The 27,092-nt window shown below is 33.3% G+C and overlaps 1 protein-coding gene across 4 annotated transcripts in view; it reads right to left on the reverse strand.

Moving 5' to 3' along the window:
• Nucleotides 1-27,092, reverse strand: part of KRAS (KRAS proto-oncogene, GTPase) — a 49,104-nt gene continuing 22,012 nt past the window's right edge. For 2 of the 4 annotated variants that reach the window (XM_071210216.1, XM_058282915.2), the window contains exons 3-5: nt 20,766-20,944; nt 17,120-17,279; nt 1-4,598 (exon numbers count right to left, since the gene is read on the reverse strand). In XM_071210216.1, the coding sequence (XP_071066317.1) occupies nt 4,482-4,598; nt 17,120-17,279; nt 20,766-20,944 (456 nt within the window). In that variant the 3' untranslated portion in view covers nt 1-4,481. Of the gene's footprint in view, nt 4,599-9,942; nt 10,067-14,598; nt 15,331-17,119; nt 17,280-20,765; nt 20,945-27,092 lie in introns of those variants that run through there. The other 2 variants (XM_058282914.2, XM_058282913.2) reach the window with 2 other exon arrangements.

Consider the following 27,092-nt stretch of genomic DNA (forward strand, 5'->3'; position numbering starts at 1 on the left):
TAGTCACCATAACTAGTTTTATTACATTACAATAATTAGGAGCAGTACAGTTCATGACAAAAAATATTACAAATTTCAGATCACTTCACAGCACATACTCCTATAAACATTGAAAAGTTAATTAAAAGAGTGGTCAATTTTCAATTTAATGTTTGATATGACCAACATTCCTAGGTCAGCACAACCAAATGATAAAGAACAACTGGATCACACTGCATATGTCCCACAAAAAAAAGCACAATGTACAAAATGTGCAGGTTTCTGTTTACACATACAAAAATAGTTAAAATACATTCCAGGTAAACATGTTACATTAAGAAATGGTACTAGTAAGAAATTGGCACTCAAAGGAAAAAAGCAAAAGTATTTTCAACATGAAAACACAAGACAGTGGAATTGGAAACTTTTGGAGAAACTATAACCCATTTAGCTCTTGGAGGGAGGGCTGGGAGGTAGGAACCCTCTATAATTGACACTTCTGCAGGTAATAACTTTTTTTTCCCTGAACTCATCTAAGTTGCCTACTATCATCCCAAATAGGCACTTAGAACTATTAACCTAAAATACAAACCTTAATGTAGTTTAGTCTTCAAGAACTAATGTGAACATAACTTTAGAGAAAAATAATTTTCATTCCTCAATTGTAACAAAGATACCAACACTAATGCAAAATGTTAATGGGGGACTTACATAGGAATTTTGTATTCATGATTTTTCTGTAAACCTACAATTTCTCTAATTAAAAAAAAAATAATTTTCATATGCTGATTGAATTTATAGCTACCAGCTGTATATAATTCAATTTCTCAATACAGAATTCATGCGACCCAATATTAACACAAGTTATTTCATAAAAATTCAGCTTTAAATAACTGCTAGGTTTAAAAAAAAATACACAATTATCAAGAGATTATTTCTTGACAAATGGAAATTGACTTTAGTTTTTATTGACAACAAAAAACTTAAATGTGTATATATTGTTTGAAAAAATGCTTAGAAGAAAAAACATCACAAATACAAATGAGATGAACTTGTGCAAAGTGCAACTTAACATGCCTCAAAAACGTTCTATATCTATTAGGACAAAACTGTGCAATGGAGGCAAAGGTTTTGGTAAGTTAGGTTGTAAAATTCCTATGCAGTGTGACTCAGTTAAAATAGAACCTACAATTCCTAAATGGTAATGTTCATTCAAATTTATATTATATACTTCTACATCCTTCCACAAACATTTTAATGTCTAAGACTATGTATTTTAGCAATTTTTTCAACTTCAATAAGTATTTTTATCTTTAAGGCTGTAGTAATGATACAATGGTTTTTATTTCTAGGATTATCTCCCTCTTTAAAATCTCTACTAAAAGCAAACATTTTTGTCAAACCATTAAAAATTCATATAATAAAGGACAACTACCACTGCCTTACAAAAAAATTGCCCCGCTACATCAAAAATTCAAGAGTCCTAAAATCCCCTCAGCTACACACTGCAACTCTTGAAGTATGGCCATTTCTTTTTCTTGTGTAGAAACAAGAAAGAGGAGGTACTGCATAAATCTAACATCCTACCTAGACAGTGTCCATAAATCTGTAGTTTAGCACAATATTTCAGAAATCATACTGATTTTTACACAGAATAGAAGTTTCCTTTTCTGTGAATTAGTTTGGCACTTCTTTATTTGTACCCAGATGAAACTATTTTAGAATTCAAGATTTAATTTTTTAAAAGTCTATTTTAATCATACAAAGAGACAAACTAGAATATTACATATTTGGGAATTTTAATATTATTAGCTGATATACAATTTAATAAGTATTATAATTGTCCCAGTAGAATCACATAGTTATGCCAAATAAAGAATCAATATAATCATATTTACGCCTTTAAAACAATGAAATAAAGTGATTTGTATAAAAGATTTTGATTAAAACAGTTGTATTTGAATCATACAAAAAAAAATTTAGAACAGGAAGAAAACTTAAAAGACCAAACCCTTTCTTTGCAAAACTAAAGTATGTATTGATGCTATCACTGGGTCATGTGCCAAGTGCCTCTCTAAGATATTATGGACCACTCTAGAATATAAGCGCTATTTAAGAACAGGGATTATGTCCCTGGTCTGGGGATACTATAATATCCCCAGTGCCTTGCATAGTGCCTGGCATCTAGTAGGCACTCAAATATTTGTTGAATAAATGAATTCTGATAAAAAATAAGCTTTGTAAATTAAATTTTAAAGTATTTTTTCATTGGAGAAAGATTTTAAATATCAAACAATGGAATGTATCACTGTTACCAGGGCTTGTCCTAATTGTACATATTTAAGGAATTCTTTCAGGATTACTTTTAGAACATTCTCCTTCCACTGGATAAGATTCTGTTTACTCAAAGCAGATTTGAAAATTCCAACCTTAGTCACTACTGGGCTAGGCAATAAGATGATATTGAAAGAACCAAGATTAAATTGCTACTACAACCACCTGATAAGCTATTAAGGCAAATCCCATGATGTCTGATTATCTTGAACCCCGGGGAAATAAGATGTAGGGCATTGTGATGTGATTTGATGGGAAGCCTTCATGGGCATATCCATAGCAGCAATAAGTCTTGAGGTTAAAGGGAATTACAAGTATTAGAAGAAAAAGTATCAAGTTGTGGGGCATCTGGAAGGCTAGGGCAGGTAAGATGATGCTAATATGGCAAGGGGGGATCCTGAAACTGGAGAAGGAATATTGAAAAATAAACTTTACCTCTTGCACAATTTTGCCTAAGACCAGCACTGAAGATGATAATACAGGTAAAAGTTACAGGTTGTGCTGAGCTTCACATATAGGTGTCTCCTTAAGTAAAATGAATGTAAATCACATAATTGTAAAGCTAAGAGTTTTTGAGATGGCTTCTTTTAGGACGAAGAAATGGATAATAAGTGGTTGCCCAAAATCAGAGATCTAAAACACATAACTAGAATCTAAGTCTCCTTTCTCCTACTCCAGAGATATTTTCACTTCACACTATCCCCCTTCAAATATTTTTAATTACTAACATTAAAAAAAAAAAAAGGAATCACTGAAGGAATCATTTTGTTAATTTATCTATTTTTTTTAACCATTTAATATTCTTAATGATGGACCAGACTTGTAAAATGTTTATGAAATGTTACTTTAGCCATTGTTAAGAGAACACACCAAAATCAGGGATTTTAAAACTCTTCACTGTTTAAAAATAAGGTCTTGCCACTCCCCCCATCACAACTCTTAACATTTCATTTTTTTAAAAAAATCTGCTCTTTTGTTAAACAAAAGTGATGCTCCAGATCTGTCAGCAGGACCACTGGACCACTACTCCACAGTGAGAAGTACACTGCTGAACCACCCAGCTCTCTCCAGTTCCCATTTTGGACCAATCAGTGCATGACAACATTGATGACTGGAGGGGTGAGTCTAGAGCTGGGAAACTCAGTGAAGCCCAAAGACACAGCGACCTGGACTAGCAAGCTTGGCCTCTTTAATACCTACTAAAATAAATTAAATGGCCCAAACAATTTTTAACATTTTTACCAGAATTGAAACTATTTTCAAAGACTTAAGTTCAAAAAAGATTTAAAGTTATGGTAAGAGCATTCTGACAAAGGGAGACTATCTTTAGTTCCTTTGAGTATTTTTTATACATGTTAATTTTTTTTTACTTACTACAAAAATTTAATAGCATGTAATATAGCCCCAAGATGGTTGCTATCATTCCCATTACACCCGGGGTCTGCATTAACAGGAAAAGCTATTAGGAGCCTTAGAGGAATTTATCTAATGAGGAAAGTAAATGATCTTTTAATATTTTCCATTGCCTTGCATTTTTTTCCATTTTTTCCCTTTTTATAGAAAAAATATAATATTCTTGGGGGAATGACTGACAAATAGCAATGGAAAGGGGGGAAGGGGGAACCTCTGTGAACAGTGTAACTTTACATTCATTAAGGTTTATCTGAAACTCTAGGACATACCTAGAAAATGGATCTATAGGAAGTCCACAAGTTTGTGTTCCCTCAATGTTCTAGTAAAACCAATCATGAAGTCTCAAACGAAGTTACAATTAGTAATTAATCCATGTATGTGCCTAGATAAATCACAGAATAAGGATGATTTGAAAGTTGCATTAATTTGTTTCACACCGAAGTTCACAATTGGTAAGAAAAATAGGAAATAGTCAACTGCATGCACCAAAACCCCAAGAGAGAAATCTCAGGTATTCAGTTTCTTTTCACAGACATTGCTAATTCAAAAACCAAAACTCAGGGAATACTGGCACTTAGAGGAAAAAAGTTTCCACTGTCATTTAAAAGTAAGCATTCAAGAGAAAAGCTAACAGTTTGCATGGAGCAGAAAAAAAAAATTAGGTAATGCTAAAACAAATGCTAATAATTTAGTGTAATATACAAAAATTACCACTTTTACTTAAGTATGCCTTAAGAAAAAAGTACAAATTGTATTTACATAATTATACACTTTGTCTTTGACTTCTTTTTCTTCTTTTTACCATCTTTGCTCATCTTTTCTTTGTGTTTTCGAATTTCTCGAACTAATGTATAGAAGGCATCGTCAACACCCTGAAATACATAAAAAGTATTAAAATGTAAATATATAGCTTGACTTGAGGCAAACAGTTGACAAGATTAGTAAAATATTAGGATATTTTACTAATGGAAACATTAATATTGGAAAAGAACAAGGAACTTTGTTTCTCTTCAGGCAACTGAATATATATGAGACTTTTAGGATTCTTAAATGTCTTCTCAGGGATATTTTATCAACAGAAACAGAAACCATGCTTTTCACAAAAGGTGAAGATATGCAATAGCATCAAATCTTAGATATGCTTCTTAACAAATGACTTTTTCCCAGCAGAAGGTAATTTGCTACTAATTTTTCCATATTGTCAAACCTCAGTCACCAAAATCCAAATGCATTTGTATTTCTGTGTTTGTGTGTATTTAAACAACTATCCTTGAGTTTCTGGACTTTATATAAGGCATGGAAGTATATACTATTTTTATATTTTGATAAATATCCACAATAATATTTGAGTTGGGATCCAGCAAAATTCACCGAAATTTAATTACTTTACAAGGAGTATATTTGAATACACAGTTTTCAAATAATAATATATTAAGGTACCGGTTTCAATTCATAAACTTCATATGTAAGAAAGAAGCTTAAAGTGATGCCAAAACAAGATAAACTGCTCTGAAAACTGTAATACCTCTGATTTGTGGAGAAATTAACCAAATCAGGTGATTGGTATTGTAGTTTACATTTTGGAGGAGCTTCTTTTATTTATTATTGTTTTTGTTTTTGTTTTGTATAGATTAATCAAAAGCTAGCCATATAAAGACAAATGTCATATCTCAAAGTTTTCCATTTCTTCATGGTGACTTAGATCTATTTGTGACCAAAGCAAGATATCTAAATCAGTTAAAGTGATTTCAAGTCAAAATAATTTTCCAACTAATAACAATCCATAAGATGAAAAAATGGCACTCTGAAAGTGGTAGCAAGATAGATTTTTAACCATACAATACTTAGATTGCAAAAGATCCTTATCTTTTTGTCATACTGCTATTAAAAAGCAAATAAATATAAGAAAAAGCAAAAAATTTTATACTCTTCTATGTATTTTTAAATCTGTTCAACTGAGGAGTAACTATAAAAACAAAACTGTTAACCTAACATTGCTTCCAAATCTAGACACTAGAGGGAGACTTAGGATCAAACACCCAAACAAGTTGTACATACCAAGCCACTTTAAGAACAATGAAAAATTGAGTTTTTACTAATTGTAATGACCTCTGTTGAATATCACACAAATACAATCATTAGATCATATTACCTTGAAAATAATTTAAAAATTTTAACAGTGATCTGATTTCACCTTTACTGCATTACTAAGATCTGCCAGTCTTACATTCAAGACTACTACTTAATATTACATTCAAAATTATAACAATTAATTCAGGATATTTTTTTTTCAAGTTATATTTAGCTAATTTTCACAGGTCTTTACTTCAAAAAAGCCTAACCCTATATTTTAAAAGAAACTGAGAGGGAATGAGAGCCTTGCTAACATTTAAAATAGTTATACGATAAAAATAAGCATTACTGATTGAATACTAGTGAATCAAGCCTCCAAACTGTACTTACTGATGCTCCCTGCTTTCCAGGATCATTACTGATATAATACAAACATACACACTTATGTTTCTCCCAAAGAAGGAAAAGTAATAATTCATTAGCAATACAATCAAGGTACCACCCTGCAGCCTTAAAGAAAAAATTATATATATATGTAAATAAAACTTTAATACACAGGGAGGGGGGAAATGTCCAATGAATAATAAAGAATTATTCTATAGCTCACCAACCCTTGACTAACTGGGAATCATAAACCTGAGAATGGGATGAAATCTTAAAAGAGCATCTAAACCAACTTCCCTACCCTTCATGAATTCCTTTTCATCAAACAGTCTTAATGTAGCCTATTCCATCTGAACTGCTTTTATAATAAAAATGTCAATTATACTAAAATGGTACACATAAAAAGGAAAACCATGAAATAGATATAGAGAAGGCACATACTAAGGGGAAAATAATATATGAGTATTTAGGAGACAATCCACTGTAAGCTAGAGTTTGATAATGCTTTCTTTCTTTTTTTTTTTTTAAAGATTTATTTATTTATTTAATCCCCCCCCCCCCCGTTGTCTGTTCTCGGTGTCTATTTGCTGCGTCTTGTTTCTTTGTCCGCTTCTGTTGTTGTCAGTGGCACGGGAAGTGTGGGCGGCACCATTCCTGGGCAGGCTGCACCTTCTTTCGTGCTGGGCGGCTCTCCTTACGGGGCGCACTCCTTGCGCGTGGGGCTCCCCTACGCGGGGACACCCCTGCATGGGAGGGCACTCCTTGCGCACATCAGCACTGCGCATGGGCCAGCTCCACACAGGTCAAGGAGGCCCGGGGTTTGAACCGCAGACCTCCCATGTGGTAGACGGACGCCCTAACCACTGGGCCAAATCCGTTTCCCTGATAATACTTTCTTCTAAGATCCTGACAAAACTTCAGGCTCATGTTGCACTGAACTCTACTTTCTATATAATCTTATTAAAAGTAAGTAATTTCAATGATTAGAGAAATGTCACAATTAGCCTCAATAGGGTAGCTAATTACTTTTCCTCAAGTGAGAACTAGTCATCCTCATACACACATGTAAAAGACAAAGGCAGTATTCCAACAACTATTTAATTTAAACCCATTCTTTTTAAGACTAAAATACCCATTTGTATGTACTTATTATAAAATTAATTTTGTAAAATTTTATTTAAATTTAAAAGTATTTTTCTTTATACAAATGCTATCCATGTCCATTGAATAAACAAGGATTCAAATCATGTCCAACTATTTGACATTCACAGTGCATAGTCACTGTGAAAATAGTTCACACAAGTTAGAAATTTTTAAATAGTATATTCTGCTTAAGCTTTATTTTAAATGAAAATTAAAGCATAAACATATTTTATTCTAAATAGCTCTACTTTAAAAATCATCTACTAGTGAAACAATAGAAGGAAAAAATTAAAAATTAAAACCACAACTTAAGTCTGGTCATGGTCACTGTTATGTAAAAAGTCGAACTTTTCAAAGTTTATGTTAAATTTAACCACAAATAACAAATTTAAGAAATATTGCTTTATAGAGTGACTGTCAAAAAATATTAAGAGCTCATAAATCTTAATAAAAAAGTAATGCCAGCTATGCTTTGTTGCTGTTTTTGAGTTTAGCAGTTTGGTATGTCACATAATATCTTCTGGGACTGAGTCTACTTTTCAGTTGTGTATTTTACACTTTGAGGAGATACATTAATGATTTCAAACCTAAAATTCATACCATAATACCAACTTTTAGTTTATTAAGTATAATAAATGATACCTTAGTAGCCTGAAAGTTCTAATTTTATTTCATGTTCTCACAGAACACTATATATTACAAATAATATGCATCAAAATCTTAAGCTTTGGCATGAACTTCATGACATCTATTGAATAGAGTATTTTGTGAGCAAAACAATTTAGTATGAGTTGGTTTGGAAGAGGTATTGAGAGATTCCACTCAAAAGCCTTTATTGGGCAGTTGCTATGGGCCAGGAACTTTGCTAAGCAATATGGATATATAGATTAAGCACACAGAGAAGCAGATACATGTGGAAAGATACACGCGGCTGGGATTGGAAGAAGGTGGGACCACCGAGCCTCAGGAGAAGGAGGAGGCCTGAACTCTTGCAGACATCACCCACCATCTTGAGCCAACACGTAGCAACAGACTCTGAGTGAGAAAGTACCTCTTATGGTATCTGGAGTTGGACTGTTTATGGCCTTGTGACTGGAAGCTTCTACCCCAAGTAAATACCCTTCATAAAAACCAGCCTATTTCTGGTATTTTGCATCAGGACCCCTTTGGCTGACTAATAAAGAGGTCATTTCAATATAACATGGTATATGCATAGTAGTTAAGAACAGAATATACTGAAAGAATACAATGGGGACACTCTGCCTAGCAAAATGGCTTAAAAGAAAGATTCTTAGAGATAGGAGAATTGTGCAAATTTAAATGCAGTTGTTCATAGGACTAGGAGATAAAATTATTGACATTCCAAACAAAAGCAATGGTATGGGCCAAGACTCAAGGCCCAGTAAGAACAAATTAATGTGTTTGTTTATATAAGCACAAAAAAATTCAGATGAACATGGAGTTTTTAAATAAAAGGTCAAAAATGGCTCAAAAAGTAGGAAGGTGGTAAGCTCATATATGACAGATCTCATTCCACAGGAAACAAGAAGTTGATGACTGCATTTAAAGATAGTAGAATTACATGTAAGTAGTAATATTTCTCTCTGGTTGCACTGTGAGTCAAAGCAGCAACAGGTATATCAAATAGATAATAGCAGTCCTAATAAGCAATGATAGGGGCCTGAACCAATGATGTGATAGAAGACATAGTTAGAATAGCAAAGTGTAACTGCTTCCAAATGGGGGTGACAAGAGAAGGTAGTAGTCGTCCTAAGACTCCTAGATTTCTCATGGGCAAAAAAGTGGGTATCGAGCAGCTGTGGCTCAGTCAGTTGGTCTCCTGTCTACCATACTGGAGGCCCTGGGTTCGCGTCCCGGGGACTCCTTGTGAAGGCAAGTTTGCCCGCATGCTGCAGTGTGCCACCCAACCCGCAAGTGCCAGAGTGTCACCCAGCCCGCAGACACAGAGGAGAGCCGACTCAACAAAAAGAGGGAGACAAGAACACAGAGAAGCGTGCAGCAAATGGACACAGAGAGCAAACAGCAAGCCGGGGAGGGGAAATAAATAAATACAGACACAGAAGAATGCACAGCGAATGGACACAGAGAGCAGACAGCATGCAAAAAGCCACAAGGGGGAGGATATTTAAAAAAAAGTGGATGGAAGTCTATGCCTCTGAGTTAAGGAACACAGAAGATTGGCCTTTTCCCACCTTTCTAGGCCATTCAACTTTATTCTGTTTCTTATAGTCTCTTCCTTTAAAAAACAAAAAACAAACAAAATCAAAAGCTGCTGATTTTCTCAACACGGTGGGTCTGATTTCCCTTAAACGTAAAGATAAATATCAGTATGCAAATACTTCACCTGCTTAAGACTAATTAAATCATCAGACCCTAGGAGGAATATAGATTACTGGTCTATAGCCATCAAAACTATCACAATTATAATTAACATCCAATAGATTTAAAATACAGGTACTAATTATGGGAACAAACGACATTTCTTTTAAGATTTCAAATTAGAATGCCATACCTAAGTAGTTCCAAAATGGTTGCTACTTCATGTTACCTTTGAAAGACATCTGCTTTCTGCCAAAATTAATATGCTGAACTTACCATATTACATTACAATGCATTTTTTAATTTTCACACAGCCAGGAGTCTTTTCTTCTTTGCAGATTTTTTTCAATCTGTATTGTTGGATCTCTCTCACCAATGTATAAAAGGCATCCTCCACTCTCTGCATTGTAAAACACAACTTCTTTAAAGTCTTAGTTTCACTGGTAAGCATGATTTATTGGGACAGCCATGTATAAAAAGTCTGAAATTATGAGCTTTACCTGAGTTTTTTTTTTTAAAAGACATTAGATTGTTTAAATAATGTTAGGTTGAGGATGCAATTTTAAAATATGGGCTAGAATCCTGGTTTGTTCCTTTTAAAAAGTCCGTTTTGTTTTTTAATGGCCTTAGGATTTAAAAATATTTCTTAAATTAGGAATTAGGGGGGAATAATGAAAAACTAGACTACATATATGATATTTGTGTTGTTTCCAATTAATGCACTCATTCTAGTTTGGTAGTCATGGACTTGATCAAAGTTTAAACTGAAGATAGGTTTAAATTATGTCTTTCACTTAGGGAAAATAGCTGATTTGCACCACTTGCTACAGGGGCACTGGGGATAAAAACGGGATGTTTGAACTTTTATTCAAAACATATAAAAATTATCCCAAATAAAGTTGGGTCAGAAGACTGGATAACTACATTATTTAAATAAAAATATTAAATGCAGGCTGGCTACCAAAATATAAAAACATCATGAGCTGTTTAAAATACACACACAAAATGGCAGCAAGGCATTTTGTATCCTTACTACAAGTCTTAAAAATATTTTTTATAAAGTATCCAATCATAATGGCTTCCTAACCTTCTAATTTAAATAATTTAAAGGAGCAAATGGGATTGCTCCTGTTTAAGGCTATGTTAAGAAAGCCATGACAAGCACAATCATATAGGGACATATAAAGATCAACGAAGTCTTCCAGCCCAGAAAGCTAGGAAGTAGCCAAAGGGGAGAAAGTACTTGGTTAACTGGACTCCTAGCTTGTCCAGAAAAATACCACAAATTAGGAGCTTACATCTAAAAGAGAAATGTATGGAACTATTAATCTACATGTAGTACAAATCAACTTAAAGATATAAAATTTGTGTTCATTCATATAATATATGTTAAAAAGCTGATATGTTTTATGGCATGTTTAATATCAAGCTTATTCTGTTCTAATTTTAATTTTAAGAATAAATTACTTTGAGGATTGGCATATTTTAACTCTCTGGGATTAGTAACATCAGTCTTTCTATTGAACCAAATGTGACAAAATACACCCAGCACTTAAAAACTAATATATGTCAAAAGTATAATTTGTAGTTTTAAATTTAACCAGGCACAGAAAATCTAAGAAGTAATTGAAGGAAGCCAACAGCTAGGGCTTAATTTAAATTTTTGCATGCAGGAAAGTCATCCCTACATCTGTTGCCTAGAACAATTAAAAACAAAACAAAACACAAGACCCTGCCTCAATACTTTAGGGTATATTAACTTTCACAAATCCTAAGAGTAGATTAAGAACTGCTTCAGAACAGTAATTCATGTTTAAAGCAGAGGTTCTTAACTTTTTTTGCTCCACAGACCCCTTTGCCAGTCAGGTGAAAAAAATGGACCCCTAACTAAGTCCACACTATACTGTATATTATTTAATAAATATATCACACTCGTACCAACACATCCCCACAAGAATAGTGTTGTTTTTTTTTAATTTGAATTCAAGCTCACAGATCCCTGGTTAAGAGTCCCTGCTTTAAAGTAAAACCTTGATCTACAGTTCATAAAATTAAGTTTCAATTAAGAAGCAGTCATTTAATGTGTTGATTAGGGTTATATCTTAAGTTACTAACCTATACCATCCAGTGATATATTTCCAGTCAACTATATAATACCATAACAAAAATCACTACAGCCCAAGAAATGTGTATCTTATTTTTAATGGGATCAATAACTAAGCCAGCTGAAATAAAAATTTCTAGCCATTTTATGAAATCATTAAGTACATTGGTACTTATTAGATCCCCACTTATACCCATAGTTTTTTAATAGTTTATCATTAATTCTCAAGAGGAAAGACTTTATTAGTAAGTCCTTGAACAAAAATTATATATTAGAAATTTATATTATTAAGCAAGATAAATAATTTAAGGCATTAAAATTACCTTTTTAAAGTATGAGCTGCCATGTTCAGAAATGAGTCTCTTTCAATTAGAAAATCAATGCAAGAAAATAAAAATATAGAGAGAAATAAACCAGGTAAAAGCTCATATTTTCTTAAAATTTTTTAAGAATATAAACTTACATTCATTTTTTAAACTAAAGATACAAGGTCAATGTAAAAGTATCAAAACATCACATGAGGAGGAAAAAATCAGGATATTGGTCCTCTACTAATTTAGCAGAAACAAATTTTGACAGCAATTTATTTCTAAAATCAATTTGAATGCATCTACTTAAGTATGAGCATCCCCATCACCAATACCAGAAGAGATGATTGTTGTTTCCAGCAATGCAGAGAGAGAATTGGAAGCCAGTAATTTAGAAGAAGAGATTACTAACCACCATCAAGAATTCAGTGTTAGGACTGGTTAATATAATTAGCACTGAGAATACTTATACCTTAGTGACTTTTTCCATTTCTTATTTTTACTAATACAAAATTTAAATTAGATTTTAAAGAGCCAGCTATTAACCGTATTTTCTCAGACTTAGTGTAATTCTTATTTCTTAATAATGTGCTTTACAGTCCTACTAACTTCAAGAGAACATGAAATCATTGTTATATATCCTTGTATGCACCTTAAATTACTGCACTAGCTTTTATTTTAAGAAACTAAATATATTATAAACCTATGCGATATCACCAGTTTTATATTACAAAATTTGTAGGTAATTTTAAAAAATCAAGTATAGCCAAAACTGTTATTTAATACCCACTGTGGCCCTCACTAAGCTCCTAACTGGCATGCAATGATTTATTCTTGAGCACATGGCTTGTTGCCACATAGGCTAATTTTCAAATGTCACTTATTAATCTTCAGGAACAAGTGAAAACATTTATGTAGGAACAAAAGAGAACAAGTTTAAGTATTTTTAAAACCAAGAGATTTGACAACATTTCAGCTCAGCTATTACCTGACAATACAATATGGAAAAAGAACACTCCATACTGAATAAATTGTTAATAAATAGCATCATTCTATATCCTGGTGCCTATAATGCTTTCACTAAGAGCATTAGTGAAGTTTTTGACCCTTTTCAATAGCTTAATATCTGCAAAATTCTTTCAAGAAAATAACACATCAAATGCCCCAACTATATACAGATGCAAGAATACCAGTCTTTTAGGGTATATGAGTGGGAGAAACAAGATAAATTTTAAAAACCAAAGGCACCACTTGGGAAGCTATGAATGGTGTACAAGTGCTCAGTAATTGTTTTGTCTCATGGGTTTTTAACTCAGAAGAAGCTGAAGTTCAAAGTATTCATCTCATGTACACAAACTCAACTGTAAAACTATTACATGTAGACATATGGCACATAAGGTGGCTTTTTTATTTGCTTTGTTAAAATAATTTGATCAGAAATGTTCTTTAATGGAAGTCTTCTGACAAATAATTTTAAGTAGCTAGAAATTTACAAAACCAGGAAATTAATCACTCAACATTTTAAAATTCATAAAATTAATTTTTACATTGTGTTCACAATGAGACATATAGAAATCAAAAAAGCTGAATCAGGAGTGGCAGATACTCTGAGAATTCTGTTGTCATACCCTTTACTGATCCCTCCTCACTTTGGAACTTGCAGAATGGAAAATGCACAACTGATTCTCATGGTATCAGTGTTTTAGTTTCAATAGCTTTTGGCCAAGACTGCCATGCACTGCCCAGAGGGGCCAGAAAATCTTTCAGTTACTACCTGCCAAGATAAATGTATACTAAAATACATTAGGAACACAGGACCACATACAGCACAGTGCAGAAAAGAAAAAACTTATTTGGCCTTTTAGATGTGGATTAAAATAACTATAAAGAATATAAATTATTATTTTCTGGCCATATAATGGGCTTTTAAAAATTACAAAGTAATCAAGTTAGAAAATATATATTCTGTAATCCTTATCTTAAAGTCCTAGAGTAAAATTCCTTTTTCCCTTTCACAGAATAAAGAATTTTCACTTTAAAATTACTGTCAGCCCGTAAAATTTTAAGTCAAAATTCTGACTAACTTCTACCATCTAATTAATCACAGTAAAGTTCCCAAAGGAATCAATAATCAGCAAACTACAACTCACAGGCCAAATACAGTCACAACCTATTTTTGTGCTGTCCACAAAGCTAATAATATTTGTAATACTTTTAAAGGGTTGTGAAAAATAAAAAAAAGAATCTATAAGAGATACTGCTAGTGACTTGCAAAGCCTAAAGTATTTACTATTTTGCCCTTTACAGAAAAAATCTTCCAGCCCGACATATTTATAAGAACTTCTAAATGAAATTTTTATTCCTACTAACCCAAATATAATACTTTTTGGCATTTGTATTTTAGGCTCATGATTGAGAACAAAAAAATAGGACATGAAACTAGTAGGTGCTGATAAAATACAAGGATATTCATATTTACTTTGTTCAAATAACAAATCAATAAACATAATAACAGACTGGTACCAAAGAAAACACTCTGCAGAAAGCAGAGCTTCAAAATTTATTCATGAAACAGGATAATTAAAATTTATTAAAACCTACACATTTCACTTTATAATCTCTACAAATACTCAGAAGACCTCTTTAAAGTCTTCCAAAAGCAAGCGCTTAACAGATTAATATCAACAGAGGAAGATGAATAAACTTTTTGAAAGCAAATTAATTTCTAAGCAAATCAACAAGTCCATTTAATAATAAAATGAAATCAAAGATGAGAAATTATGCTATCGTTTAGCAAGAAAAATTACACAGACATCAATAAAACAGGTCTTAAATTTAAGAAAGGTTGAGTGCTAGAAAGTTAAAATACAAGAATTCTTTGGTATTATATTCTTCTGTAACTTGTTGATCCACAAGTCTACAAGGAAAATTTCTTTATCACAGAACATACATACATCTTCAAAATACCCAATGAGGTCACAAAGCATTATAAAATCAAAATCTATTTTAAAAGGAAGCCAAATAGTCTTCTGATTATGAATTCTACAGTATCTTAAAACAATGTTAAATACCAAGAATCAATTAGCACTTATGAAGAAGTAATCCTACAACATGGAAAGTACATAGCTACTTTAGGCTCTTATCAAATGAGACGTGGAAGTCTACATTGTGAGAATAACAGGAGATTTTATAGTCCTCTATTGCCTTTGTGCTCAGTGTGGTCCATGCACTAAAATCAGCATCACCTGGAGCCTGTAAGAAATGAGACTCTCAGGTTCCAACCCAGACCTACTGAAGCAAAACCTGGATTTTAATAAGAAGTCAAGTTGATTCATACAGATATGCAAGCATAAGAACTACTGCGCTACTGGAACCCTTTACAACATGAGGCAAAGTCTAGTAAGTTTTTCTCTTGGTTATAAAATGTAAAATGTTCAGTAGTCTAAAAAACATTCTTTTCTAAGTTATAAGTAATGCAAGTATAGTAAAAAAGTTAATGGCAGAATCTAGATGGTAAGTTTTCAAGTGTTTTCTATAAAATTCTTTCAATTTTATATTTGAAAAATTTCAGAAGAAAATGTTGGGAGCTAAGTTATATATATTTCAATCATGATTTTGAGCACCTCCCCTTCTGAGGAAAAGTAGAGAGACTGGTCAGAGAAGACCACTAAAGAGAAGACAAGACAAAAATCAAACCTCTTCCCCATCTTTGGAAGAGGGATTAAGATTTGAATGAAATCTTAATTCCTCTAAAGCAAAGCAATGTGATATATATCAAGTCTTTCTTTAACCTATACAACAGGTTTTAATAAAACTGCCACAGAATGTTTGTATTATAGAAAAGTGGCCAAACTACAGAAATTCTGTTTTTTAATCCCAAAACAAAGACTTAAAGCAATAAAATTCTTTTTCTTCACTGTGTACCAAATTTGTACAACTGGGAAGAGGTATACATATTCTTACACATGAGAAGTAGACATATATACCAGCTGAATGATGATTTACTTACTTTTTCAAATTTTTTAGCTCTCTATAACATTCAATAAAACTTCTAAAATGCTGGCTTTTGTGCCTTTAACCATGAGTTTAACTCATGAATAATAAGTTATTCAAGAATTTTTAAACTCAACATTATAAAAGTTAAATCCCACCAGATCCATTTCCTGGGCTTATAAGTATACATAAAAAGGAAAAGCCCTAAACAAATGTTCATCTTCTATGTATCAGAAATTGATCACTCTCATAGTAAATGAAAATTGTATTCCATCATATACTTATATATTCCTTTCTAGCATTTTTCCTATATGTTAAAAACTCTTATTTCATACAAATGGTTTATATATCAACCTAAATTAATTTGTTTTGCTAGAAAAAGGTATTTTTGGAAACAAAATTCAGGGTCCATCTGGCATTAATTTTTGTCAGAACACAGTGCATGAATAACTGAGAATTTCTGTTTACTTTCTAAAATATTCTCTTGCTTTAATGAAAACCTCCTCCAAAAATATACCTTTGAAAAATATTTCTGCCAAAGTAAAATTTTTCAAATTGAACAAAATTTATTCTATGAACATATATAACAGAATGCTTTTAATGGCACTTCCAAAATAGGAAACCCAAAATTTGTTCCCAGTGCTTTACCTTCATGTATACATCAGCGAAAAATCTCCACGTTTCTTAAATCCTGAATGTAAGATGTGTTCAGAGTTGAGAAATTTCCAATTTAGGAAAAAAATCAAAGCGAAAAGTAATATCCCAGATAATGGGTTAAGAAGTGTTACCTTCTCATATTCTCAAGAGAAGATTTATCAAATAAACATTGTTTTATATCCTATTTTGACATAATGGAAAGAAAAACTGATCACATTAAATAGTATGTCAAATATACTACCAGGTATATAGATTTATTAATGTTCCTGTCTTCCTGCTCCCAAAATGATGTTATTAGAATATATATTAGTAAATAAAAATCAATGATTAAAATCACTTGATATATTCTCCAGAAAATAGTAGATGTATATTTGTTACAAGTTTTACTTACCTGTCTTGTCTTTGCCGATGTTTCAATAAAAGGAATTCCATAACTTCTTGCTAAGTCCTGAGCTTGTTTTGTGTCTACTGTTCTAGAAGGCAAATCACATTTATTTCCTACTAGGACCATAGGTACATCTTCAGAATCTTTAACTCTTTTTATTTGTTCTCTGGGGAAGAAAAAAAAGTTACAGCAGAGGCATTAGTAAAATCCTTAACTTGTCCACAACTTTTGTTTTATAAAATTTGGCTGAAAGATTTTTAATACATAATCCTTAGTTTCCACCATATCATATTTTCCTTGCTTCTCCTCTTCTTTTTTTCTTCATTTTAAACAGAGACCTTATAGACTCCTTAAAAGATCAAATACTTAGAAATATAATAAAACTACAATCTAATAGGTTCATATGCAGGTAGATCATAATGATAAAAAAAATACTGAAAAATTCTAGACTGAAAAAGTGCTAGGCCTAATTACAAAAATTATAATCTTAAGACATCACTATATATATGTATGTTATATACATTTATAGTATTAGAAATATTTTTACAAAAATGATGTGAGTTACAGCATTAACAAAATTTTCCGTTTCCTTTCTCAAAGAAAGTGAGTGGCATGTGGAGAAATTTTAATTTCCAAGAGGACAACACTAAAGTCAGTATGCTGTTTTATCTGTTAAAAGCCCTGGTACATACTGCTATTTTTCAATATAAGCTCTGCCTAAAGTCTAAATTTCGGTGAAAACTCTCTCTCTTCACAATTTTATGTGAATTTCAAAGATGCAACAAGGCAAAAAAGGAGCACAGTAGATAAGAGTCAGAACTGGTTCAAATCCCCAGTTCCTCTAATTATTGCTGAGTAAATTTAGTAAGTTAATTAACATATTTACACTCATTTACTAATCTATAAAAATACTACTGTCCACCCAAATTTCTTTTCCTCTATTATAGACTACAGAGTAAACATGATGTAGTAAGTGTTACTTTAAGTAACAGTTTTAAACCTCTTAATTAGGATAACTCACTATATTATAGAACATAGCGAGTAGGGGTATTCGTTTAATATGAAGTTTAATGAAAACTCTAAACCCTTAAAGAAACAATTTAAAATGTATTTAATACAATAATTATTTTAAAAGGAGTTTTGTGCAGATTGTCAGATTCTTTTTTAAAAAAATCTTACCACACCAATTATTCAATTACTTACAATTTCAGAGCTGTATTTTAATTTTTTAGGTATTTTATTGCTAATGTTTACTCAATCACAAGAGATCTTACACTAATTATACTTAGTTATTTTTAATGCTTTTTGAGTACCACCATGTCAAATCGCTTTTGATATTTTTTATATTTTTCATTTTTATGATGGGTCTAAAATGTTTAAGTCCTGTTTCTCAAGAGTAAGGTGATTAAGAACACAGAGGGTTTGAGTCAAAAAAGACAGTCTTCAGTCCCAGCCCTACCACTATGCAATCTGGGATAAGTTACTCGACTGCTCAAATCCTCAGAAACTCATTCATAAATGGTGATATTTCCTACCTCATAAAAATTATTTAAAAATTTTAATTAGATAATATATGCACAGTGCAATAAATGGAAACTACAATTACTCCTTGAAGTCAATTATATGCAATCTATAACCTGATACAGTATTACACCTTATAATTTATTTTAACCCACTGATGATTTCTGACATATGCATGTGATGCTCCCGCTCTTATATTTCAATTAATATTACCCTTTTTAAGGATGAAAAACTCAGACAGACATTATGAAAAATTGAATGAACAGAATATACAGTGTAGGTTTTGCTATTTTTTTCTTCAGTTTAACCCTGATATTCAAACTTCACTGTATTTAATATTCTGAGTTGTTCTTTTTTTTAAATTTATTTATTTATTTCCCCTTCCCCCCCATTGTCTGTTTTCTGTGTCCATTCGCTGTGTGTTCTTCTGCGTCCACTTTGTATCATCAGGCAGCAATGGGCAACCGCATCTCTTTTTTGTTGCGTCATCTTGCTGCATCAGCTCTCCGTGTGTGCAGCACCACTCCTGGGTGGGCTGCGCTTTTTTCACGTGGGGCAGCTCTCCTTTCGGGGTGCACTCCTTGTGTGGGGGGCACTTCTATGCAGGGGCCCCCCTACGTGGCATGGCACTCCTTGCACGCGGCAGCACTGCGTGTGGGCCAGCTAACCACACGGACGAGGAGGCCCTGCGTATAGAACCCTAGACCCTCTAATGGTAGGTGGATACTCTTATCAGTTGAGTCACATCCACTTCTGCATGTTGTTCTTTAATAATGTATGTGACAATAAAATACTGAGCAGTATAGTGAAGTGCTGAGTACTTGAATCAACAATTAAACATCTGAAACTGGAATGATCTTCAATTCTTTTCCACTCTATCTTTGTATTTTATCATAGGGTTGACTCATTGAATCATATGAAATTGCCATTTTTGTAGACCAAAAACTTGACTACCAGCAGTTCCATATGGTTCACTCTAAAATTAGCACATCTATTTAAAATAGACATTGTTACTTACTGCATTCCAAGCTCCATTTTAGGTCCCTACCCTTTCTTTCCCTCATCTTTCTCACTACTTTAGATTATATTTTTGAATTGTATGCACTTTTATAAAAATAGTAAAATTATTTCCTTGAACAAAACAGAATATAAATACATTATAGTACATATCCTAACCTTCAGCTTTACAAAGACTCTGGATGGCAATATTGCTAAGGGGTTAAGAGCATAAACTCTGGAGCAAGATGGTCTGGAAGTGATCCAGATTGTCTCTTACTAGCTGTGTGATGTTAGGCAAATTACTTAAGTTCTATTTGCCCTTATTTCCTCACCCGGAAAGGGTTAAAAATAGTTCCCTCCTCTAAAGGTATTTAAAGGATTAAATCAATTAATATACGTAAAAACTAGAACCCTTCTTGGAATAAAAGTAAGTGCTCAGTAACTATTAGCTATAATTACTGTGAATTAAATAATTAATTCATGGCAAATCCTTATAATTCCACATTATAGTATGTATGTTAAGTCTGAAAAAAAATTTTTAATTTTTAATCTTTAATAGTAAAGAGATTGTAACTGCCTAACTCTCTAAATATCTTCTATATAGTCACATTCTTTAAAATATTTCATGTTTTATTTCAACACCCCTATCCCCCAAAAATAAAGGTAACTGTTGTGCTACAGAGAATATTGTTGGAACACCATTTCTTTACCAGAAGGTCGTATCAAAATTCTCTGAAGACCTTTCTGAAAGTATCTAATCTTTGGTCCTAATCCAAGATTAACTATATTAGAATCTTCAAAAAGAGAGCTCTGGCATTATTTGGAAAAGACCCTCAGTAAAGAACTAATATACTAAAGGATAAAAGATTATTTGTTTTAAAGCAATTCTGGTTTAAGTTAAATATCCTTTCTACTATGGTTACATGGCTTTTTATAAAACCCCTTAAGACATTTACTTCTAATGACCAACTAGTCAATGGAAATAACTACTGGGGATTTGCAATATTCTAAAATTACCATAATCATATAAATCTTCGATTTGTTATTTCTCAAAACTAGTAAAGCAATTTTCAACTTCAAAATTTTTCATTTTTGGATTGTTTCAAAATTAGATCATTTGATTTAAACCCACCTATAATGGTGAATATCTTCAAATGATTTAGTATTATTTATGGCAAATACACAAAGAAAGCCCTCCCCAGTCCTCATGTACTGGTCCCTCATTGCACTGTACTCCTCTTGACCTGCTGTGTCGAGAATATCCAAGAGACAGGTTTCTCCATCAATTACTACTTGTTTCCTGTAGGAATCCTAAGAAAGGAGAAACACAGTCTGGATTATTACAGTGCACCTTTTACTTTTAAAAAGGTGTTATACATAGATTCAACAAGGAAAATATACATAAGAATAACAAAAAGGAAAGACTCCAATAGGCTATAAAAGAAAATTAGTTTTATCTATCAACTCTATTATTTAGGCTGATTTAGATGACAAGAAAAATCAACTTAACAATCGATTGCCATGTACCTATTTTACTAAAAACCAAAGGAATATACAAGAAAATGGTAAAAACTCATCCACTTCTGAAAAACCTGGAACCAGTACCTAACAGCCAACTGGACATTATAACTCTAAAGTACATCACTCTTTCATCTGTAAATTCTGTGGGGCTTCTATTTGAAAAGAGAGAGGGAGAGAAGGGGGTAGAGAGAAGGGGAAGGGGAAGGGGAAAGGGAAAGATGATAACAGCTCTAAGACCCTAAGAGACCGAGTAAAGGAAGGGGGTGGGTAACTTGAACAGAATCTTGATATGAAAATCTGAATGTCTTCTGACTTCTGAGTGACACTTAGACCAAAATGACTTCACACACTCTCTGCCAAAACAGACCTAAAACAATACAGAAAGGGGATGGCGCAATGTGAACTTATGGAATAAGAGGCAGGGCTGATAATGGGTGGAAGCATAAGGACACAATTTCGCACTATTCCACACATGGCTGTAATAATAAAATATACTTAGTTTATGAATCACTTTATAGACCATCCTATCCTAAAAAAAGAGAATGGTTATGACAAATTAAGGTTTTGATAAAATATTTGAAAAAGTTCACAGTATAAGGAGAATACAAAAAAATATATGTACACATTTGTCTAAATATATCTGTGCACATATTTTAAAAACTGTGGTATATACATCAAAATGCTAAAGGCTATACCTTTGATTGAGGGAGTAAAGAGAATCATCTCTTGTTTAACTTTTAAACTAAACATTTCCAAATTACCTATAATGAAAATTAACTATTTCACTAGTCATAAAAAAGGACGAGTATTTTAAATTTAACCACAAAGCTCTTTAACCAAGACTTGAACATTTGGATGTCATTTTATTATTTTAGCCCATTCCTCTAATTGACTACACATAAAAACTCCTGTACATTATAAATTGGAAACCAGTGTTTTAAGTAGAATCAGAATTGGAACAAAGGATCTAAGAGTGAACCCAGGACTCAGATGTGGCTACTGGAGCTTGTAAACCAAACCAACTGAAGTCTCTGCCTTACCTACTGCTGTCACCTCATATTCTTTACATCTCAATACTAACTCAACCTTATAGTTGATACTTTCCTTATTCTTTAAATCTAAAAATTTCCACCAATAAATAAAAACTTATTTTTGGAGCCACCCAAGTCTACTTAAATACTTAAGGCATGTTTGTGGGATTACTTCACCATCTGCCCATATAAAATGCCTCCAAAATGTACCTCAATGTCCTTTTTACAAAATTCTCAAACACTTGTGTTTCAAAAGTACCTAAGATGGAACATTAGTAGTTTCTTCATATATTTCACAATATGTTTTCATGATAGTCCACCAAAGAGACTGAGAAACTGGAAGAGCAGTCCCTATTCACCAATACCTCTCATTCCTATCTTTTCCTTCCCAAGTTAAAAAAATATTAAAAGCAAAGTTTTGAGTCATATTTAGTTTTTTTAAAAAGTAATCCATACAAACCTACTAGTAAATAATGCCTCTGATTGGAAGTAATAGGTTTAGGCTAAAATTTCATTATTTCCAAAGTTAATTTTAACTAAAATTCTTATCTTTAAAAGCACAGTCACTGAGGTATATGAAAAGGCAGTGTAACCTGGGAAACACTTAAGAATAAAAATATTAAACGGGAGCGGATATAGCTCAGTGGTTGAACATCTGCTTCCCATGTACAAGATCCTGGGTTCAATCCCGGGTCTCCTTTAAAAAAAATAAAAGTTCAACAGCAAAGTGTAATCTAAAAAGAAATGATAGGTTTGAAGACAAAGCAGAAAGCAAGCCCAACAAAAAAATGATATATCAAAAGATGTTGTTCTAACTTTAGGTTAACCATAAGAAAAGAAATATTTGGAGATAGAAAAAAAATTAGCCATATATAATAATTTTCCCAAGATTAGAGGTGCTCAGGATACAGCAAACTATCACCTGTGCGCCAAATCGCACATGCCTGATTTTGTATGGTCCATGGACTAAGAACAGTTTTACATTTTTAAATGACTGTAAAAAACACACAAACAACAATAAACAAAGAACAGGTGGCAACGACTCTATGTGCCAGCAAAGTCTAAAAATATTTACTATCTGGCCCTTTATTTAAGGAAGAAAAATTTTCTAACCCCTGGTATAAATAAAAGACCTTTTCATAAATCTAATGTATTTTCAACACATAATTATTTCCTTTATAATTAAAAAAACACCAAAACACTACTCTGAAAGTCAGGTGGTCAAAGCTTTATGCTTAATAGTAACTGAGTTATGGGGGAAGACAGACTATAATAAACACTCTGAAAATGAATGAAGTTATGATTTATGCTAGAACATAAATTCTGATATATGCTAGAACATGCATGAACCCTGAGGAGGCATCACGTTGAGTGAAATAATCCAGACACTAAAGGGCAAAAATACCCCACTTAATAATTAGAATGTACAAATTAGAGTGAAAATGTAGATTAAGGTGTGGCAGTTTGATATTGTTTATGAATTCCAAAAATAGATATTGGATTGTGTTTGTAAACTGGTCTGTCCCTCTCGGCATATTAGATTATACTGGGTTCAGAGGTTTCGCTTTTACTTGGTTAAATAATGATTAAGGTGTTGATTGGACCAAGTCAGTAGGACATTGCATTTCCACCCCCTTGGTGGGCAGGGACTCAGAGAGAAACCACTCCACAAGAAGGGAGTTGGAATTTTGAGCTGGAACCCGAGAAGTAAGCACACAGATGAGCAGAGCTGCTAAGTGTGGAAATGAGCCCTGGGAATAGAGGAACCCAGGAAGCCTGAACTCTTGGCAGATGTTGGAAGCCATCTTGCTCCAACACGTGGCAACAGACTTTGGTGAGGGAGGTAATTTATGCTTTATGGCCTGGAACTGTAAGCTTCTACCCCAAATAAATACCCTTTATAAAAGCCAAGCTATTTCTGGTATTTTCCATCAGCACCCCTTTGGTTAACTAATATTAATACAACAGGTTACCAGGGATTAAGTAAGGTGGCGATTGGAAATGGTACAGTGAGTCTCTGGAGCATTGGAAAAGTTTTAGTAATGGATGATAGTGATGGTAGCACAATATTGTAATTCAATGTAATAAATACCACTGAACTGTAATTTTAAAAAATATTTTATTCACTTTAATTAATATATTAGAACCAAGTACAGCATTTAGAGGTCCATCTTTTACTTTATGTTCTGCCAAGGTTTCTCAACCTCAGAATTACTGACATTTTTTGGGCTAGGAAATTGTTCTGAGGGACTACCTTGTGCCTGAAATATGTTTGGTGGCATCCCTCACCTCTACTCACTAACTACCAACATGCTATGACAACCAAAAATGTCTCCAGACATTGCCAATTATCCCAAGTGGAGCAATAAAACTGTCCCTGGCTGAAAACTACTGTGCTAAATAGTTATCTCACTATATGGACCTCCTCCACTCAAGGGCAGGGTATCTGAAAGCCCAATATTCTCTGGTTGAAGGTTCCTAAAGATATTTTAAATGTATATATACACACCCCAGTATATGCTCCATTTAAAAAGTCCAAAAATTACTAAATGGCAAAAGGGTTTTTGATTTTTTAATTACTGTTTCATTTTCAAACAGAGGAAGTCAGACCCAATAAAATATATGACATGTGTGACCTCTTAATTTAGACCATCTCTCCCTGAAGGAAAAAAAATCGCTATGCTGAAGAAGTATATATAAACTATTCCTTAACCATCCTATAACTAAAGAACTATGATAGTTAACTTAAGAAATCTCAATACCCTGCTGGAACGCAAATTTATAGCTGTGCCATTACCCAACCTACAATATGCTCCAAGTAGGGCAACTTTAACTTTCTTTGTCCCACTTTCTCAGCCAAATCTTTTATTCAATGACTTAACTCTCAAGTAAAATTTAAAAAATCAGCACAATCTGAACAATATTCAGAAGATTTTTATTTTCATGAAAACTGAGCTTTTTATACTGCCAGGTTGAAGTTAACTGCTTTCTTACTATTCCACAAGAATAAATTCAACTTATGTATCATAAAGATTAGCTGTCATAAATGTAAGAAGAGTAAAAAAACAGCAAAAACATTGCACTGGAACCAGGAAAGTTGGGTTCCAGTTCTGGCTCAGCCTCCTTCTAGCTATATAACCACTTAACTTCTCTCTGAACTCAGCTTTCTCATTTCTATAAATGGAGGATAATAATATCTACCTTTGAAATTATTGTGAGGTTTAATTTTAATTTATGCAAAATCACTTTGTAAACAGTAAAGCACTATATAAACTTTAGGTATGGGTTATTTTGTGATAGTATGGGTAAACAATATAGTTGGGAAACATGCACCTCAAATACTAGACTGACTTACAACGTCACTTTCCAAAACACTCACTCACTAGGATGACAGCTTGAGATAACAAACTCTGAATTAATTACCTGGGTTCTAAACCCAGTTCTGCCATTTAACTCTATTAACAAAGGTAACCTCACTCTCCTCTTTACCTCAAATTTCTTCATCTAAAAAATGCAAGCACTGGACCAGGTAAGTACTGTATATAAACTCAGCACTGTTAGATCTGCCAGGAAAATAGAAGTAGAGGGCAGCTGAGGTAAGAACATTTTAATTTAATAAAAATAGAATTCTATACAATTATTGAGAAGAAAAGAAGCTATAAACTATAATTAATACTAGTTTTCCGGGAAACGGACTTTGGCCCAGTGGTTAGGGCGTCCGTCTACCACATGGGAGGCCCGCGGTTCAAGTCCCGGGCCACCTTGACCCGTGTGGAGCTGGCCCATGCACAGTGCTGATGCGCGCAAGGAGTGCCCTGCCACACAGGGGTGTCCCCCGCGTAGGGGAGCCCCACACGCAAGGAGTGCACCCGTAAGGAGAGCTGCCCAGTGCGAAGGAGGGAGCAGCCTGCCGAGGAATGGCGCCGCCCACACTTCCCCTGCCGCTGATGACAACAGAAGCAGACAAAGAAACAAGACGCAGCAAACAGACACAGAGAACAGACAAGGGGGGGGGGAGGGGAATTAAAAAAAAAAATCTTAAAAAAAAAAATACTAGTTTTCCCTCTAAATGATCCTAATGAAGAACAAGGTGCATTAAAGGGCAGGGCCCACAAAATGGAGGAATAAAATATGGAGGAATAAAATACGGAATAGAGTGGACTTGCTGATATTCTACTTTAAAACTACTGTGATGAGTAATAGAAATTTTAGCATCAAGGTGGAGAAAGTGGCCACAGTAATTGCTGAGGGCAGGGAGAGGGTAGAAGAGATGTGATGTGGGGGCATTCTGGGGATTCTGAGTTGTCCTAAATGATGTTGCAGGGTCAGATGCTGGAGTTTATATATCCTGCCATAACCCACTGAATGTACTGGCGGAGAGTGTAAACTACAGGGTGAACTATTATCTCTGTGGTGCAGCAGTCCCCCAAAATGTGTTCACTAAGTGAGATGAGTATGCCACGATGGGGGAGGTTGTTGATGTGGGAGGAGTGGGGTGGGGGGTATATGGGGACCTCTTATATTTCTTAATGCAATATTTTTGTGTGTGATGTATATATCTTCAAAAAATATATAATTTCAAAAATGATGGGGGGGTGGGGAGTGGGTTATATGAGAACCTCTTAGCTTTTTTGTTTTTTTCTTATGTTTTTTAATGTAATATTCCTTGTGATCTACTAACTTTAATTTAAAAATTCGAGCAAAAAAAAAAAAAGAAACTAAGGTAAATAAATAGAGGGAAAAAAAAGGGGCAGAGCTCTTTCCACAAGCTTTTTGGGAACCACCCACTTTCCAGAGAGGTGTAACTACCTTTTTGTTGCCCTCATCAGCCAAGAAACTTGAAATGAAAGATTAAGGTTTTTATTGCCTGAATGAGGAATTTTTAAATTATTTCTTTTTCGGGTGAA

Source organism: Dasypus novemcinctus, chromosome 20 (assembly GCF_030445035.2).
Source record: "Dasypus novemcinctus isolate mDasNov1 chromosome 20, mDasNov1.1.hap2, whole genome shotgun sequence".
NCBI lineage: Eukaryota > Metazoa > Chordata > Mammalia > Cingulata > Dasypodidae > Dasypus > Dasypus novemcinctus.